This window comes from Heteronotia binoei, chromosome 1, assembly GCF_032191835.1.
Source record: "Heteronotia binoei isolate CCM8104 ecotype False Entrance Well chromosome 1, APGP_CSIRO_Hbin_v1, whole genome shotgun sequence".
Classification (NCBI taxonomy): domain Eukaryota; kingdom Metazoa; phylum Chordata; class Lepidosauria; order Squamata; family Gekkonidae; genus Heteronotia; species Heteronotia binoei.
In genome coordinates, this window is record NC_083223.1 from 20,157,947 (window position 1) to 20,176,988 (window position 19,042).

The window sequence follows — 19,042 nt, forward strand, 5'->3', positions numbered from 1 at the left end:
CTTATGAGGCTCTTTTTTGTAAGCTGCTGCAGGATTGGCTACATCAGGGGGGTGCGGTCTAATATGCAAAGCAGCTCCTGCTAGAGTTCCACCCCTGATAAACCTGTAGATCTCATAGGCATGAGTGGGAAAGGGGGCGTGTCACACACGAGGCAGAGACGCAGCCTGCATAGCACCTTTTGGTGGGGGGGGGGGGAAGGGAGGGGTTTCTGGATTTGGGGTCAGGATCAGTGCATTACTTTCTATATATAAGACAGTAGGATGGATCCTACCCCTATCCAATTGCTCTTTTCTTTATTACGATATTTATACCCCACCTTTCCTTTTTGGCTCAAGTCAGAAGCCTTCCTCCCATCTAAAGAGACTTCCCTCCAATTTCAATGGTTCGTCCGTTTGCAGAAGAGCCACTTGGAGCTGGAGGAAGACTCCTTAGGTTGGGGGGGGGGGGGCCACCTGGAAGATAGGATCCATCCCAGCATTTCTTCAAAAGTGCCATCCGAAGCTTATCTTCATCGTATCTTCTTCCTCTTCCGCAAGAAAAGAGCCAAGAAAGCAGAGGCTTGATTAGACAGGTTCCTGTAAGGCACTTGACGGTTTTTATATGGGGCATTAGGAGCGAAGTCCATAGGATATATGCCTCAGCTTCACTGCTGTTAAAAGGAATAGCACCATATTGTGACATTAGCTACGACGGGGGAAGTCCTTATGTTCTCCTCATACAAACTTGGCAGCGGCTAATGTTTGAGCGGAGCTCCCCGGCTTTCAGAGTGGAAGGAGTTGGTTTTCTGAAAAACAGAGACAGAGGGAGTGCGTCTTCAATAACCCGTGAAAGTGAGGAGGGAATGGAGGAAAATGTCTAAAGCTCTCAAGAGACTAGTTATTGTTATGAGGGCCGGATCTGACATAAATGAGACCTTGCCAGGCCAGGCTATGTGTGTCAGAAAATGTAATGCCAGGTAGCAGAGATACAAACTTTATAAAGGACGCAGACAAACACAAAGCTTTTTTTAAAAAAAAAACCTTAAAATAAAACGTGCTTAAAACATTAGCACTTGTTGGTTTTAAAAGATGCTTTCTTTGTATCTCTCCCTATGCAATCCAGGCTCTCTCAATCGAACAGCAGAGCTACTGAGTCAAGCCTCTTTTCCTTCTATTGCTGAAGTTCCTCCCCCTCCCCTGTGGAAGGAAGTAAGGAGCCAGAGCTTCTTTTGAAGCAAGTTATCCCTTCCCCTCCCTTCCTCCCCAATCGAGAAAATAGAGGTTTTGCTCTGTAGCTCCTGTGCAACTGAGCAAGTCTGGCAAAGCAAGCTGTGATATAGAAGGAAGCAAAAGAGAGGGAGAAGGAAGCAGGTGACAGCCAGTTGCTCGGGGACCCGATGGAAGCCCTCCAGGAGACTGATTTAGCACCTGGGTCACATTAAGGACCATTAAGATCTGCTTTATGGAGAACACCTAGCTGGAATAGCAAGACAACACATAGCACCTGAAATGAAATGTCAATTTCAATGTTTTAAATTGTTTTTACTGTTTTATTGTATTGTTTATATCCATGCATATGCATGACCATGTGAGCCGCCCTGAGCCTGCCTTGACAGGGAGGGCAGGATACAAATATAAATAAATGAATGAATGAATGAATGAATGAATGTTTGACACCCCTGGACTAATGCGCCAGAATGGAAGACTTCGGCTGCCATAACTGGGGTGAACTGGACAATAGTTGTAGCTACTTATTTGACCAGAGAATCAGAAACAATGTCTGCTTGGGAAGACACTGGTATGGCAACTAAAAGTGTGTGTGTGTGTGTGTGGAAATGAGGGTTGCAGCTGGCCAGACACAGGAGGGATGAAACCAAGCCCTAGTGGCACTACCAGTATTTCTGGGACTTGCTCCCCTTGGTTACTTGGGCAGAAAACTGGCTCAGCGTGGGAGACAAAATGGTCTGGAAGGCTGATACTTGACATGTATGCTATGGGCTATTCATCCCAGTTTGGTGTAGTGGTTAAGCGCGCAGACTCTTATCTGGGAGAACCAGGTTTGATTCCCCACTCCTCCACTTGCAGCTGCTGGAATGGCCTTGGGTCAGCCACAGCTCTCGTAGGAGTTGTCCTTGAAAGGGCAGCTGCTGTGAGAGCCCTCTCAGCCCCACCCACCTCACAGGGTGTCTGTTGTAGGGGGAGAAGACATAGGAGATTTTAAGCCACTCTGAGTCTCTGATTCAGGGAGAAGGGCGGGGTATAAATCTGCAATTCTTCTTCTACAGTAAATGCATTCACTTAGAAGGAGAGTAAAGAACTGCCTTGTTCTTATCTCCTGGATAGATGCGGAGCCACTTCCTATATTCATGAGCAGCATGGTTACTGGTTACATTCCACCCCTTTTAGTGCACTGCTGATGTTACAGTATTTGCCCTCCCATGTGATCTCTGGAGGCTGAAAACCACTGACGCCAAAACCATGCCCATCGGTTGTGTAAGAAGCGGAAATATACAATGGCAGACACCAGGGCTCACTTTGTAGCAGGAGCTCCTTTGCATATTAGGCCACACACCCTTGATGTAGGCAATCCTCCAAGAGCTTACAAAAAAGAGCCTTGTAAGCTCTTGGAAGATTGGCTACATTAGGGGGTGTGGCCTATTATGCAAAGCAGCTCTTGCTACAAAGTGAGCCCTGGCAGAAACCTTCTTGCCTCTTCAGTGACTCGGCTTTTCCAAATTCTTATTATTGTCACCTGTGTGTCCCCTATTGCTTTGAGGGGTTTTTTCCCTTTTCTTGCACATGTTTTGCTCCCTCTAGAGGTCAGTTTGATATTACATCATTGTATGTTCGGCATATCTCCCTGCAGATTTAAATTGCTGGGGTTAATGCCAAACGTAAAACAATGTGATATTGAATCGACCACTAGAAGGAGCAAAGCACATGACAAAAAAGAAAAAGCAATAGGGACACACAAGTGACAAAAATGGGAATGCCAAAGAACCCATTGTCTATTTTGCTGCGGAAAGGCATCACGCCAAAGTGAACAGAGAAAGGACCATCAGAATGCTCTGGGGATACAAGGCTTAAGCGGCAATGTTAGATGTACACTTCTGACTAGCGATGTACAGTGAAGAATTTATTAGTCAAGATCCAACCTAAACAAAGGCTCTCTGAAAACACAGCAAGTGAAATAAATTTCAAACTCTTAGGAGGTATCAGAAACCTTCCAGTCTCACAGCTCTTCTGCCAAAGTAGACATGATGGCAACCTTTGGTTCTGTACACCCAGGGCTATTTTTGAAGCAGGACCTCCTTTGCATATTAGGCCACACACCCCTGATGTAGCCAATCCTCCTGGAGTTTACAGTAGGCCCTGTACTAAGAGCCTTGTAAGCTCTTGGAGGATTGGCTACATCAGGGGTGTGTGGCCTAATATGCAAAGGTGTTCCTGATAAAAAAAGAAAAAACTCTGGGTATACTATTGCTATTCTTGCTATTCCCTGGCCTGAATCTGTAGCAGATCCAAAGTGTTCATCTGATTACAACCCTTAATACAGCAGACAGTCAAGGGCCCCAGAATCTGAATGGCAGGGAAAACTGCATAGGCAGAAGAAAATGAAAAAACATGCACAGATCCAATCGTTCAAAGCTCACTTGTTTGCATCTCACAATTGTCTCAGCTGAAAAAGGCTGCCTCGCTGAACTAGGCACATACATTAGAGCAGGGGTATTAAACATGTGTCTCGGGGGCCAAATCAGACCCCTGGAGGGCTCCTATCAAGCCCTTGAGCAACTGGTTGTCATCTGCTTCTTTCTCCCCTCTCTTGCTTCCTTCTGCATCTCAGCTTGCTCAATCACACAGAGCAAAACCTCAATTTTCTCCATTGGTTGAGGCTCCTCCTTGGGGAAGGAAGGAAAGAGCCAGAGCTTCCTTTGCCCAGTTCCGTGGATCCCATGGGAGAAATACAAAGAAAGCACCTTTAAGACCAACTAATGTTTTAAGCATGTTTTATTTTAAGGGTTTAAAAAAAAAAATCTTTGTGTTTGTGTCCTTTATAAAGTTTATATCTCTGCTACCTAATCTTAAATAGGTACATACATGGCCCAGCCTGACATAGCCCGGCCCGACAAGGTCTCATCTGGGTCAGATCCGTTCCAAATGAGTTTGACAGCCCTGCATTAGAGTATCAAGCACACAGGACTTACTTGAACATTTCGTTCCTCTCAATGGTGGCGAGCCAAAAGCTGTAAGCGTTTGCATAGTAGTTGCAGGTCCCCTTGCCGTGGCATTCGATGAAGGGTGCGCTGCGGAACTCTTCTAAGCAGGAGCCAGGAGATGCCAGGGCTTGCCCCGAACCCTCCGCCCCGGCACTCGTGTGCTGCGAACAAAGACGGGCATCAGGTCAGAGCAATGTGGGGTTGGGGTTGGTCACGGACCGAGGCTTTGTGCTTAACAACAATTCAGCGAGGTAGGAGGTCACCGTCTGCATTCTCCAACTGGGGAATGGAGGCAGATGAACAATGGCATGTGGGAATTACAAAGAAGAAGAAGATGACGACGACAATAGTGGATTTATACCCCGCCCTATACTCTGAATCTCAATCTCCTTTGCCTCCCCTCTCCCACAACAGACACCCTGTGAGGTGGGTGGGGCTGAGAGAGCTCTCACAGAAGCTCCCCTTTCAAGGACAGCTCTATGAGAGCTATGGCTGACCCAAGGCCATTCCAGCAGCTGCAAGTGGAGGAGTGGGGAATCAAACCCGGTTCTCCCAGATAAGAGTCCGTGCATTTAACCACTACGCCAAACTGGCTCTCAGTTGCACAGAGGTGCAAGACATGAAAACAAACAAGACGATTTATTTGCATACCTAGTTATTGGAGGTGGGGGGGGGGAGCTTGTGTTTGAATGGTGATCTGATGGAAAACCCAGGCTTTACACTCCTTCCTCCTGAAGCAGCCCTTCCCAAGAAACACATTCCAGTAATCCTGACTTGGGACTGCTTTCGCCTGAAATGTGTCCCTGAACAAATTTTAACTTACGAAGGGCTCTTATTTCTCTCAATGCAAGCAGATGGAGCAAGTGGAGATGATCGATCTCTTTGCTGGCTTCTTCGTTTCTCTGGCCTAGGATCCGGGAACTGCGGGAGTGCTTTCGGTATTTATATTTTGTTACAAAGTTATAGCTCTTATCAGGGCTTTTTTTTGAGCGGGAACGCACAGGAACGCAGTTCCAGCTGGCTTCGTGTCAGGGGGGCGTGGTCCAATATGCTTGGCTTTTTCTACAAAAGAAAGCCCTGGCTCTTCTGATGTCAGCAGCATCTTTTCAGGTTGGGAGAGCAACGTTCTTACAAAGAAGGAGGGTGGGCTTTGAGAGTTTAAAAAGGAATGGGAAGAGAAGCACATTAAATATCCTGAGGAGCCTCTTACATTGGGCAGGGCTGGGGCGTGGGAGTAGGTGAGGTAGTCTAGGGCACCACCTTGCCGCAGGGGCAGGGACCCCCTCCTGTCTCTGCTCACACCAACCCTTATACTCCAAGTCGTCCTTGGGGCAGAACCCCTAGCGCCGGGGCTGACATCGGGTAGCTTATCTTTTCCATGTAGCCTCTACATAACATTTCAGCAGGGAGGGAAACCCCTTTGCCTCACTCTTCAGTAACTTTCCACTTCATTGTCAGGAAATTCTGGTTTTTGGGTTCCACTCAATTCAAAGCGCCGGTGTTCATTTTTCAAGCCCTTAAGCAGCCTGGAGAGAGAGTACCCCCTCCACACGTACTGTGCAGCCCACTCGTTAAGATCCGTCTCCCAAGCCCTGCTTTCTGAACTCTGCCTGCAGAGTTGAGATGAGTAATGGCTAGCGACAGGGCTTTCTCAGTGGTGGCCCCCCCCGGCTGTGGAATGTCCTCCAGTTTGGTGTAGTGGTTAAGTGTGCGGACTCTTATCTGGGAGAACCGGCTGTGGAATGTTCTCCAGTTTGGTGTAGTGGTTAAGTGTGCGGACTCTTATCTGGGAGAACCGGGTTTGATTCCCCACTCCTCCACTTGCACCTGCTGGAATGGCCTTGGGTCAGCCATAGCTCTGGCAGAGGTTGTCCTTGAAAGGGCAGCTGCTGTGAGAGCCCTCTCCAGCCCCACCCACCTCACAGGGTGTCTGTTGTGGGGGAGGAAGATAAAAGAGATTGTGAGCCGCTCTGAGACTCTTCAGAGTGGAGGGCGGGATATAAATCCAATGTCTTCTTCTTCCTCTTTGAAGCCCACCTGCTTCCTTCCCTGCTAGCATTTAGGGACCAACTTTTCTATCCACCCAGATTTTAACTCAAAATTTATTCCATCTTGTTTCCCTCCACACCTGTTTGATGATTTCATGGCCCGCTTTTTTATGCTGCTGGTTATATTTGACTGCATGTTTTATACCGAAGATGAAATTATTGTATTGCTAGGGGGATTAGTATGACTAAATTCTTTTAGAGTTTTCAGAGCTTTTAGGAAAATACATTCATTATTTTATTTTTCTTCTTGCTATCTACCTTGAGCAAAAAGGCAAATGAAAATTAAAATACTTTCCAGGCCCTATTTGAAACTGTGGCATTTGCAGCAGTAATGCTTGGAGCTAATTCACATAGTTGTCCCCCCCCCCCCCCATGGACTGAGTTCTGCAAACAGTTTCCTTGCATACTGCAGACTGGATCTCACACTGCAAACTGTGTTGTGGTCTGGTTCCACCCCATCTCCCTTTCCCCTGTGAAATGGGAGGGTGTCTCACAGGGGTGGAATTCTAGCAGGAGCTTCTTTGCATATTAGGCCACACACCCCTGATGTAGCCAATCCTCCAAGAGCTTACAAAAGAGAGCCTTGAAAGCTCTTGGAAGATTGGCTACATCAGGGGGTGTGGCTTAATATACAAAGGAGGGGTGTGGCTTAATATACAAAGGCTTAATATACAAATCCTGCTAGAATTCCACCCCTGGTGTCTCGGATCACCTCACAGTGAAGAAACCAGAATTCTGTGAACCCTAGAATCTCCTTCAAACCTCCTGAAAAATTGGTTGAGAAATGGGTTCTCCCAGGGCTTTTGGGGTAGAAAAAGCCTGGCGGGAACTCATTTGTCTAATAGACCACACCCCCTGATGCCAAGCCAGCTGGGACTGCATTCCCGTGTGTTCCTGCTCAAAAAAAGCCCTGGGTTCTCCCTACTCTTGCAGAGACACAGGATCAAAACAAGAGGTATCTTTCTGACTGAGAAAGCGTTTGATCCATGTCTGATCCTGACACGGGAGCACTCACCATCACGAAAGAGTAGCCGATCCAGAGAGATCTCCAGCCGTCCGGGCAGGGCGGGATTTGGACCGTCTGGCTGTGAACTGCCATCACCATTGCTGGAGCTTCACACACGGCGCATCTGAGAAAGGGGGTTTACAAAAATGAGGTTCTGTACCCCCCTCCCCCGTGGCCCTTCCCTCTCCTTAGCCTTTGTAATCTCAGACATCACAAACCACGTCAACCCCCCGCTTGGCAAAGACTTGTTATTTTTACATTCAGAGATCAATTAGCCAACAAGGGTCCATCCAGAGGGGCAGGCAGGCCTCACCAAAGCTGTGAACAGATCTGAATGTTCTGTTCACAGAGCTGAATGTAAAATTAGATTACTTTTTATTGCCTCTGTACAACCAAGCTGCTGAAGGAGAAACGTCATGATGTTATCCACTGGTAGAGAAAAAAATGAAGCACAGATAACCACCCCCTTCCCATCACTGTTGCTGGAGCTAAGGCCAAAGGAAAGCACCAGCCCCAGAGAGTACTACCATTGGGTGTAGACATTAACATTGGAGAAACCTCGACTGAGGGGTGACATGATAGAGATTATGCATGAGATAGAGAGGGAAGAGAAAGAAGTACTTTTCTCCCTTTCTCACAATACAAGAACTCGTGGGCATTCAATGAAATTGCTGAGCAGTCGTGTTAGAATGGATAAAAGGAAGTCCTTCACCCAAAGGGTGATTAACACGTGGAATTCACTGCCACAGGAGGTGGCGGCTGCTACAAGCATAGTTAGCTTCAAGAGGGGATTGGATAAACATCTGGAGCAGAGGTCCACCAGTGGCTATTAGCCACAGTGTATTGTTGGAACTCTCTGTCTGGGGCAGGTGATGCTCTGTATTCTTGGTGCTTGAGGAGGGGGGCACAGTGGGAGGGCTTCTAGTGTCCTGGCCCCACTGATGGACCTCCTGATGGCACTTGGTTATTTTGGCCACTGTGTGACACAGAGTGTTGGACTGGATGGGCCACTGGCCTGATCCAACATGGCTGCTCTTATGTTCTCATAGAGCCAACTTTAAAGGAGAAACATTAGAAAGACCAACGAGATTTGGGGAGTTTAAGTGTGTTGGTCTCTAAGGTGCCACTGGACTAGCTGACAGATACCCTCTTTAACTTTAGAAAACCATTGATGATCTATGTTTTCAGGTAGAGCAAAGGAAATAATGGAGGACAGCCAACTGAGCGTCTCCCTCTCCCAGCCCTTCCCAGATAGCAGGTTCATAACTAACCAGGGGACCACGGGCCTGGCCTCCACAGTTTTGTGCCCCCCCCACTTCATCCCGGGGCAGGCCCTCTCCCTCCTGCACAATTTAAATAGGGAGTACTTCTTTATCCAAAGGGTGTTTAACACATGGAATTCACTGCCACAGGAGGTGGTGGCGGCTGCAAGCATGGACAGCTTCACAGTGGGAGGGCTTCTAGTGTCCTGGACCCACTGATGGACCTCCTGATGGCGCCTGGTTTTCTTGGCCACTGTGTGACAGAGTGTTGGACTGGATGGACCATTGGCTTGATCCAACATGGCTTCTCTTATGTTCTCATGAGAGGCACTCAGGAGCAGCCACTGCCCATCCTGCACCATTTAAAGGGCCCACCAACCAACTGATTGGTGGGCTGCCAGCCTCCCACACAATGTAAAGGGCCCACCAATCAGCTGAATTAAATCACGCGGGAAGGACGGCACCGTGGTGGCTGCTCCTGTGTGCCCCTCCTGTGCAATTTAAATCACACAAGAGGGGTGGCCCCCAGCCCCTCCAGCTTCCTGCTCTCACTCCCACGGCCCACTCCCTGGTGGCCTTTCCATGCCCCCCCCAGGCCCCTAGCTACGGGGCTGCCAGATAATGACCTTTGTAGTCCCTGAGGCAAGGAAATCAGGTGTGTGCTGTCCCATGACTGACAACCCAGCCATCATAATTCAGGGTCCCAGCTGAGTCACCTGACTCCCCCCTCTCCACCATGGATAGAAAAAAGGCCTAGAAAAAAGGAGGAAGACAGGCACAGCCAGGGAATGGATTATCCAGTTGGCAGCCGTCAAAGATAGCAAAGATAGCATGAACTGCAATGACCTAACGGACACGTAGGGTTGCCATCCTGCAGGTGGGACCTGGGGATTTTCCCAAAATTGGATCTCCAGATTACAGAAATTATTTCCCTGGAGAAAACTGGGTGCTTTGGAGAGGACCGTGGTATTACACCCTGCTGAGCTCCCTCCACTCCTCAAATCTTGCCTTCCTCGGGCTTCACCCCTCTGCAGGAATTTCACAATCTGGAGTTGTTTGCCCTAGGGTTGTGTGTGACAAATGAGAGGGAAAGAGAAAGAGAGAGGTACATGGGGGGGAGAGAGAGGGAGGGAGAGGGAGAGAGACAGAGAGAGGGAGGGAGGAAGAAAGAGAAAGAGAGGAAGAGAGAGGGAGGGAGGGAGAAAGGGAGAGAGAGGGAGGAGGAAGGGGGAGAGAGAGGGAGGGAGGGTGAGAGAGAGGGAGGGAGAAAGGGAGAGAGAGGGAGGAGGAAGAGGGAGAGAGAGGGAGGGAGAGAGAGAGAGAGGGAGGGAGGGAAGGAGAGGGAGGGAGGGAGAAAGAAGAAGAAGATGATATTGGATTTATATCCCGCCCTCCACTCCGAAGAGTCTCAGAGCGGCTCACAATCTCCTTTACCTTCCTCCCCCACAACAGACACCCTGTGAGGTAGGTGGGGCTGGAGAGGGCTCTCACAGCAGCTGCCCTTTCAAGGACAACCTCTGCCAGAGCTATGGCTGACCCAAGGCCATGCTAGCAGGTGCAAGTGGAGGAGTGGAGAATCAAACCCGGTTCTCCCAGATAAGAGTTCACACACTTAACCACTACACCAAACTGGCTTTTAAAAGGGAGGGAGAAAGGGAGAGAAAGGGAGGAGGAAGAGGGAGAGATAGGGAGGGAGAGAGAGAGAGAGGGAGGGAGGGAAGGAGAGGGAGGGAGGGAGGGAGAAAGGGAGGGAGAAAGGGAGAGAGGGAGGAGGGAGGGGGAGAGAGAGGGAGAGAGATGGAGGGAGAGAGGAAGGAAGGGAGGGAGAGAGAGAGGAGGAGGGAGGGAGAGGGAGGAGGCAGGGAGGGAGAGGGAGAGCTCTACAGAACCCTTTCATTTCTTTTTGCATGAAAATGTTAGGGCTGAACTGGTTGCCCATATGCTCACCTGCTGATGAAAGGCCGGATACTGTCCCCAGTCATGGGAGCCATGCTCATAGGCATTGGCTCTGGGGTGGAGAGCCAGTAGGAATAATCATTCCGGGAGGCAAAGTTGCACACATTGTTAATGTTACAGAACAGGAAAGGCATTGTGCTGAATTTACGTAGACAGCTGCCAGCCGTGCCTGAAAGAGCAAACATCAGAGGGTTGGCTCCATATGCTTCCTGTGACACCCTTGCGACACAGCTGCTCTCCAATCAGTGCTATTTCTTTTAAAAGAACATTGGCGAAGGGCTGTGGTCTCTAGTCTCGCTCTGGGCCACGCAAGAAGCCTTGTATTTGCTTTAGAAACTCTCTCCGGGTTTTTAAAAGGCATAGCATGAATAGCAAGCAGCCGAAAAATTATTTTGAAAAAATCAGGATCAAGTTAGAATTGTAGAGTTGGAAGGGACCTCCAGGGTCATCTAGTCCAACCCCCTGCACAGTGCAGGAAATTCACAAATACCTCCCCCCCCCCAACACCTGCTCAATGCCCATAAAATAGGGGAGAAAAACCTCCAGGATCCCTGGCCACACTGACCTGGAGGAAAACTGCTGCCTGACCCCAAACTGACAAGCAGCATTTCCCTAGGCAGGTAAGAAAGAACCATAAGAACTACGCACTGATGCAACCCTTCCTGCTCATGATCTGCCTAAGTTCACAGGATCAGCCTTGCTGGCAGATGGCCAGCTAGCCTCTGTTTAAAAACCTCTAAGGAAGGAAATCCCCAACACCTCCCAAGGAAGCCTGTTCCACTGAGGAACCGCTCTGACTGTCTTAACTATCACTGTAAGTTGCTTCAACCACAAGGAAAGGCAGGATAGAAATGTTTTAATAAATAAATAAAGCTATGCTGTCCAAGATAGTTGGGTCATCGAATTATCCAGGGGTGGAATGCTAGCAGGAGCTCCTTTGCATATTAGGCCACACACCCCTCTCTTTTGTAAGCTCTTGGAGGATTGGCTACATCAGGGGTGTGTGGCCTAATAAACAAAGCAGCTCCTGCTAGAATTCCACCCCTGGAATTATCTGAAATAGATGAACAATTAATACAGTTCCAGACTAGTTTTGGGAAGCAGGAAGGAGGTTGCTGGTGCTGAGAGCAGAAGTAGGTGGTGCCTCTGTTGGCTTGCCAACCACAAAGCTCAGAGGAGCGAGCTGCCTGCTGCAGACCTAACGGAGATGCCTTTCCTGAACTTCTCCGAGGTTACTGACACCACACTAAGATATCCTCGTTGGCTAGACAAGGCAGGGCTGGATTTCTTGTGAGGTCTCTCACCCAGGTCCTGGCCATGTGCGCGTTCGTTCCCTTGCACATAAAGCAAGGAATACCCAAAGTACATGACTCTTGTTCCAGATGGACACTGGGGCTCTTCCGTGGTTTGGCTGTGCCGAGTCACGAGGAAGCCATGGGCTACAGAGGGAGCGCCTGGTGCACCCATCGGCCCCGGCACGCCTTCCGGGCCAGGGGGACCAGGAAAACCTCTGGGGCCTGTAAGACAGCAAGTGCATTTCTAAAATGAGTCGACACAGTCAATAAAATATTAGACGCAGTTGTTGTATATTACTGCACAGGACATTTCATATACTTAAGCAAAGTACGTTGTACCTACATTATAAATAAAGGTAAAAGGTAAAGGTGCAAGCACCAGGCATTTCCGACTCTAGGGTGACATTGCGTCATGACGTTTTCACAGCAGACTTTTTAATGGGGTGGTTTGCCATTGCCATCCCCAGTTATCTACACTTTCCCCCCCAGCAAGCTGGGTATTCATTTTTACCAACCTCAGAAGGATAGAAGGCAGAGTTAACCTTGAGCCGGCTACCTGAACCTGATTATATATACCTGAAATAGATTATATATATTCTTTTTACACTAACAAATAAAGGGTTGTTTTCAGTTTATTAAGGTCTCTGTTAAGATTCAAGGCAATAATTAATGCAAAGCCTTTTCATTTTCCTAAAGGCAGGATAAACTAATCCTTTCTCCCCAAACAAGTTCTAACCTACAGCAATACCTGAACTTTTACAACAAATTACGGGAATATGAACTTTCTAGATGGATTTGGCTACTCCAGCATTTTCACACAGATCTATGACACAAAACTGACTCGCGCAAATCACTCTGTCCTTCAGCTGTACATCATCAGTTTGGCAATGACAATCAGGCAGTACAACTGCTGGTGCCATCTCTGTTGTTGTGCCCACACAATTCATGGGATAACAGGCTGTTCCCTAAGAATCTTCTGGACAGGGCTCTTTTTCTAGCAGAAGCCCCTCCGCATATTAGACCACGCCCCTCTGATGTAACCAATCCTCCTGGAGCTTACAGTAGGCCCTGTAATCAGAGCTCTGTAAGCAGGGGGCATGGCCTAATATGCAGAGGAGCTTCTGCTAGAAAAAGAGCCCTGCTTCTGGAGATTCCAAATATTTTGTAACCGTCCCTTCCCAATTTAAAATAGCAAAGGAAAGCTATAGATGTAGTGGAGAAAACATGAAAGCACCTCCCAAGATCTTGAAGGAAAAACAGGTTGCTTACCTGTAACTTATGATCTTCGAGTGATCATCTGTGCAATCACACACATGGGTCTTGCTGCTGGCAATGGATCCCACCTCAGAATCTCCAATAGCTCGCATAGAGCATTTTTTAGGCGCGCTTTCCAGTTTGCTCTGGGGAGCAGGCATCGACTGCGCATGCTTGGAGCAGGTGGAAGGCGCCCCTCCCACTCAGTTTCTTCCAGCCGCTACTGATGATCTATGTAGACAATAATCAGCATAAAAAGCCAGCAGAGGGGAAGGTTGAGTGGGCGTGTGTGACTGCACAGATGACCACTCAAAGATCACAAGCTACAGGTAAGCAACCTGTTTATCTTCATCGTGGTCTCTGTGCAGTTCCACACATGGGTGATTAGCAAGCTGAGGAACAGATAAGGAGATGGGTGCTGGCAAGCAATAATTTAATACTTACGGTATATGCAGGCGCTCACCTGAAGCAGCTCAGTGGAAGATGGACCACTTGGCCAAAGCAGGTGTCATGTCTGGCACGAACGTCCAATGCTTAGTTGAAGACGAACGTGGATGGAGAGGACCAAGATGCAGCACAGCAATGTCCTCTAAGGGGACGTCCTCAAGGATGGCTGTCATGCCTGCCCCTGACCCAGCCCCTGCTAGCTCGGAGCAGGCGCCTTTAACAGCCCTGGACGTAAGTCCCGAAGAAGCAAGCCGGCAGCAGGAGCCACCTGGAACTGATCAGGCCACGCCGGGCCCCAGCTCATCCCCTCCGGAATCACCACCACCTGTTAGCCGGCTCCGTGAAAGGAGATGACAGGAGATACGAAGCAGAAGAAGTGAGGCACGCATGCGGGGGAGAAGAGATCTAAGCCCGGCATACTAATGAGCTAACAAGCCAGCACAGTATATCTGTAATCTTGGCCCTAGGGCAAACTGTGCTGGCAACGAACGATCCTACTGGGACGTGACCACGCTCTGCACCCTCTTGCTTGCTGAGAGAACCCGTGTACTCCTGACCCGGCTTGAACCTTGGACTTGAAACTCTGGACTTTGACTCTGCTTTGTGGACTGGCTTAGGTATTTGGACTGTATTTGGCTTTGCTTTCTCTGGCTTCCGACCCTCTGCATTCCTGTGACTACGCTCTCTGTTTCATCCTTCAGCCGGACTGATTTACGGTGTTGAGTAATTGGACTGTTTACGATCACCCCTGCGCTACTCCCCAGCCGGCTGCGAGAGTTCTGGCCAGCTGCCGGGACGTTGGCAGCCGTCGTTCCTTATCTGAGACTCGAGCCGTGACAATGGCCGAAGAGGTTGAGACAGCTCTAGCTGAATGAGCCCGGAGACCTTCAGGTAATGGTTGTTTGGCAGTCTCGTAGCACAACCGAATTGCATTGGATACCCACTTAGAGAGTCTTTGGGTAGAAATTTAGCAACCTCTACGGGGATTACTGTAGGCCACAAACAAGTTAGGGTCCGTACGGAAAGGCTGTGTGCGTGAAAGGTAGAAGGACAAAGCCTATCTGACATATAGGGTGTGCAGTGTTCTCTGCCAAAATCTTTAGGATAGGGAAAAAATGTTGGTAAGGAAGTAGAACCTGACAAATAAAAAGTTGAAACCACCTTCGGAAGGAAGGCTGGGTCCAGTCGCAGAACCACCTTAGTCTTATGGAAAACTGTATAAGGTGGATTGGAACGAAACACACACAGATCACTGGCTCGTTTACCCTAAGTAAGTGCGACCAGCAAGGCAGTCTTCCAGGAAAGGAGACGTAAATCAATAGTAGCTAAAAATTCAAATGGCAGCTTCATAAGCTGGGAAGAACCAATGACAGACTCCAAACTGGAACTATGGGTTTAACTGGAGGATGAAGGTGTAGGAATCTCTTGAGGAATGATTTAGACAGACGATGGGAGAAAACGGTTTGACCATCAACAGGTGCATGGAAAGTTGAGATAGCAGAGAGGTGAACCTTTAACGAGGAATAATCATCTCTAGAAACTTGTAATGATAGCAGATATTGTAAAACTGAAGGAAGTGGTACACTTTCAGGATCAAAATGGTGAGACAGTGCATAAGTACAAAAACGTTTCCACTTGAGAAAATAAGAGCGTCTAGTAGAAGGTTTCCTGGCATTTAGGATGACATGCGCAACATCTGGAGGTAGACCTATGGTCGAATTCTCCATGCTGTGAGTCGAAGGATTTGAGGATTGTGGTGCCACACCTGACCCCAATGCTGGGTTAGAAGGTCCACGGCTAGATAAGGCAACGGTAAGTGTATTGTGACAGCTGAAGAAGTCTCGTGAACCGCGGTTGTCGCAGCCACCATGGTGTTATTAAGATGCAGTCTGTACCGTCCCAAACAATCTTCAGAATAGATCAAGTGATTAGAGGAATTGGAGGTAAGAGGTAACAAAAGGGTCATGTCCAAGTATGGAAGAAGGCATCGTTCGCTCCCCTGAAGTAGAACTGACGACATTTTGTGTTGGCCCTCGTTGCAAAGACATCTACGGTGGGTGTCCCAAAGCAGGTGAAAATGCGATGAAGATAGAGGTTATTGAGAGACCACTCGTGGTTGTCCAGGTGAATCCTGCTGAGGGAGTCGGCTAAGAGATTCTCTACGCCTGGCAGATGGATAGCAGTCATTCTGAATTTTTTGTGGATTATTCATTTGTTTAATCTTCGCAAATCTTGAATGGGTCTTTTGCCACCGTCCCTTTTGGGAACCAGAAAGTACCTGGAGTAAAACCCTGTGCCTTGGTGGAGTAGGGGTACGGGTTCTATGGCACCTTTCTGCATCAATTCCAGAATCTCCTGTTGGAAATGTTGAGATGTGGGGGTGGCAATGAAATGGTGACGGTGAGGGGGCAAAGTGAACTCTATGGCGTAACCTAGGCAAATTATGGTGAGAACCCAAGAGTCTGTAGTGATCTTGTGCCAAGTCTCGAGGTACGGAAGAAGTCTGGTTTGATAGAGGCGGGAAGGGTGGGGAGGAAAGTCAAAGAGACTGTTTGGACAGTGGTGTTGGTTTTTTGGTCTGCTGAGAGCGGGACTTTTGATGGAAAGGCTGCTTAGGCTGAGGTGCCCTTCTCTTCCAGAAATCAGATTGTTTGGGAAAATGTTGGCATCTTTGATATGATGGTCTCCATGGTCTGGAACAGTTAGCTGATTGTTGGGCAGGTTGCATGACTCCAAGATGTTTAGATCTTTTACAACCATCGCTAACTGATGTCAGCACCTCATCAGTGGAAGCATGGAATAATCCTAGACCGTCGAAAGGAAGGTCCTCATTTTTTTGTTTTAAATCAGGCTGGAGATTAGTAGAGCGGAGTCAAGCATAGCACCTGAGTGCCACAGAGGAAGCAAAGACTCTGGAAGAGCAGGAGACAGCATGTCGAATGGTATTGATTTGCTGCTTACTGACTCTAGAAAGTTCAGAGACCAAGTTGTTAGCCACCTTTTGAGAGATATCAGGTAAGGACAGGATCAGTGGTGTTAACTGACTGGCAAGGTTAAAGACGTAGGCAGAAAAATAGGCCAGGTAGTTATTGATCTTGGAATTAGTAAAGGCAAGAGTATAAATCTTGCAAGCCAAGGTGTCCAGTTTGCAACCCTCATGATCCGATGGTGTAGGATGTCTCAAGGCTTTTGCCTTAGTGGCTGAGTGGACAATGTTGGAATTTGGGGCCGGGTGTGAGGCAAGGAATTTCAACTCTGGAGCATGGATTTTATATAAAGTATCAAAACTCTTAGATGTTGGGGGGATGGAAGCAGGCTTTTCCCAGAACTCACGAAGCCCTTCTAAATGAACAGGCAGCATAGGTAGGAGTGATCCAGCAGGAAAATTTGCCTGAACCAGGTCATGAACCACATCTTAGATCTTGGGTGAGTCAGATGGGAGAGTGACATTTGAAGCTTCAGCCATAGTTGTGATGAGGTTTAGGTAGGCTTTGGAACCATCAGAAGGGGAGAGATGGTTGGGTTGGGTGACATTCAATTCCGGAGAACCTGGAGGGCATTCCGAGTCAGATGTACAGGAGGATGAGTCCTCAGATGGGGGTGTTTTGGGGTTGCTTGGTCCCGTATCAAGACCCTCTGCAGGTTGCACCGGTGCGGAAGGAGAGGTATGGACTGGAGTCCTCGGCGCCAGAACCGCAGAAGTCATAGCAGAGACAGTCGCAGTAACTAAGGTGGTACGAGGAACATAATGAGTTTTTGGTGGTAAGGGTTGAACCTCACGGTCCCAAGAAGGAAGATAATCAGCATCTCGGATTCAAGAAGGGTAGGACTCGATGTCTCGGATTTGATAAGGAAAAGCTTCAAATTCCCTGTAGGAGGTAACATCAAAATCACGGTACCAAGATCTTCTGAATCCATCATCAGAGGGGTATCGTGAATAATGTCGACAGGTTCTATGGTGCCGAGGTGATGGGGATCTAGAAACAGATGAGTATTCATACCGACCATGGTGGCCATAATCTCAGTAATCCCTATAGAGCGGAGAGTGAGAACGGAGGTCATGACTGCATCAGGTTGGGGAATAAGGTTGAAGCTGTTGAATAGACACTTGTTTAGAGGATTCCCGGTACAGGGGAGAAACACCTATGTCCTGTTGTAGTAGGTTCCATGTGTGAGACTGAGGAGTAGGCTCGGTAGGAAGATCGGGTTCCAGAAAATTCAAGTGCACAGTGCTGTGGACTGATGGTGATCTAGATGGCACCGGGATAACATCTAGAGATGCGTTAGGAGTGAGTTGAGGCATGTCCAAGATAACATCGGTCAGAGTCAAGAGCTCATCTGGTAACATGGGTTGTGTCGAAGTTGTAGGGAGCAAAGGCTGGGTAGGAACTGAAGCCATAGAAGCCAAGGTGATCGTAGCTGTTGGAGTCGACTTGGCTATATGACTTTGAGAGGCCATCGGATCGGTGGATTCACGGGATTTTTTAGGAGCTATGACCAAGGCGTCAGAATGGTGTTGAGACTTTTTCGAGGATTTGTGTCCTGAATCGAAATGCCGGGAAGCTCCTTTGTCAGACTTATGCTTTCTGAGAGATTGAACAGCAGCCAACGCAGCTGAATCTCCCGCTCATTGTGGGGGAGGCGGCGAAGCAGGGGATGTAGACATAGCCCGCAGGGATTTTTCCAGCAAGAAGCTTTGGAGCCTTGCGGCTCAGGTTTTTCACACCTGTTTCTCGAAACAGACACAATGAGTGCAGGTATCGGCCCGATGAGCTTATCCCAAGCAGAAAAGACAATGAGAATGTCTGTCTGAAGTAGGGATTTTAGTCCCACACCTCCGGCATTTTTAAAAGTTGTTTATCCTTCCATACACTCTGGACAAGGGAGGGGAGGGAAAAAGGAGGAGAGAAAAGTGCAGAATAAAGGGCCTTTATATATATATATATATATATATATATAGGATGAAGGAAGACGAAGGAGACAAAAAGTAAGAAATACGATACTACAAGAAGAAACAGGCAAAAAGGACGAGCTGAGGAGAAAGGAACGCAGCAAGGTAGGTGTTGTCTGAATGAGGTTAGGAAGAAACTGAGTGGGAAGAGCGCCTTCCGCTCGCTCCCGGCATGCACAGTCAATGCCTGTTCCCCAGAGCGAACTGGAAAGTGTGCCTAAAAAACGCTCTATGCGAGCTATTGGAGACTCCAAGGTGGGATCCGTTGCCAGCGGCAAGACCCATGTGTGGGACTGCACAGAGACCATGATGAAGATCAATCCGTTGCTTGGAAGAGTTCAAATGTCTTAGTTCTTACCAATGCTCCCTCTAAGCTGTGGAGTCTCGTGAGCAAAAATTCTACTTTGTGAGCTATTGGTATCCAAGTTGTGAGCAAGCGATTTGAGTACTGCATTAATTAATTCACTCTGGAGTTGCGAGCTACTGCATCAATGAGTTTGCTCTGGGGCCATCCTTCCTGAGGTAAGACAAAAATGTGTGAGCCAGAGGCTGAAAAACTGTGAGCTATCACACACTAACTCACCTTAGAGGGAACATTGGTTCTTACAGACATTTCTGTAATTATTC

The 19,042-nt window shown here is 48.3% G+C and overlaps 1 protein-coding gene across 1 annotated transcript in view; it reads right to left on the reverse strand.

Moving 5' to 3' along the window:
- Positions 1–517: 517 nt before the first annotated feature.
- The window catches only part of COL4A1 (collagen type IV alpha 1 chain), a 237,364-nt gene continuing 218,839 nt past the window's right edge, over positions 518–19,042 (reverse strand). The window contains exons 48-52 of the mRNA XM_060259360.1: positions 11,773–11,985; positions 10,460–10,637; positions 7,260–7,374; positions 4,185–4,357; positions 518–785 (exon numbers count right to left, since the gene is read on the reverse strand). Of these exons, the coding sequence (XP_060115343.1) occupies positions 704–785; positions 4,185–4,357; positions 7,260–7,374; positions 10,460–10,637; positions 11,773–11,985 (761 nt within the window). The 3' untranslated portion in view covers positions 518–703. The remainder of the gene's footprint in view (positions 786–4,184; positions 4,358–7,259; positions 7,375–10,459; positions 10,638–11,772; positions 11,986–19,042) is intronic.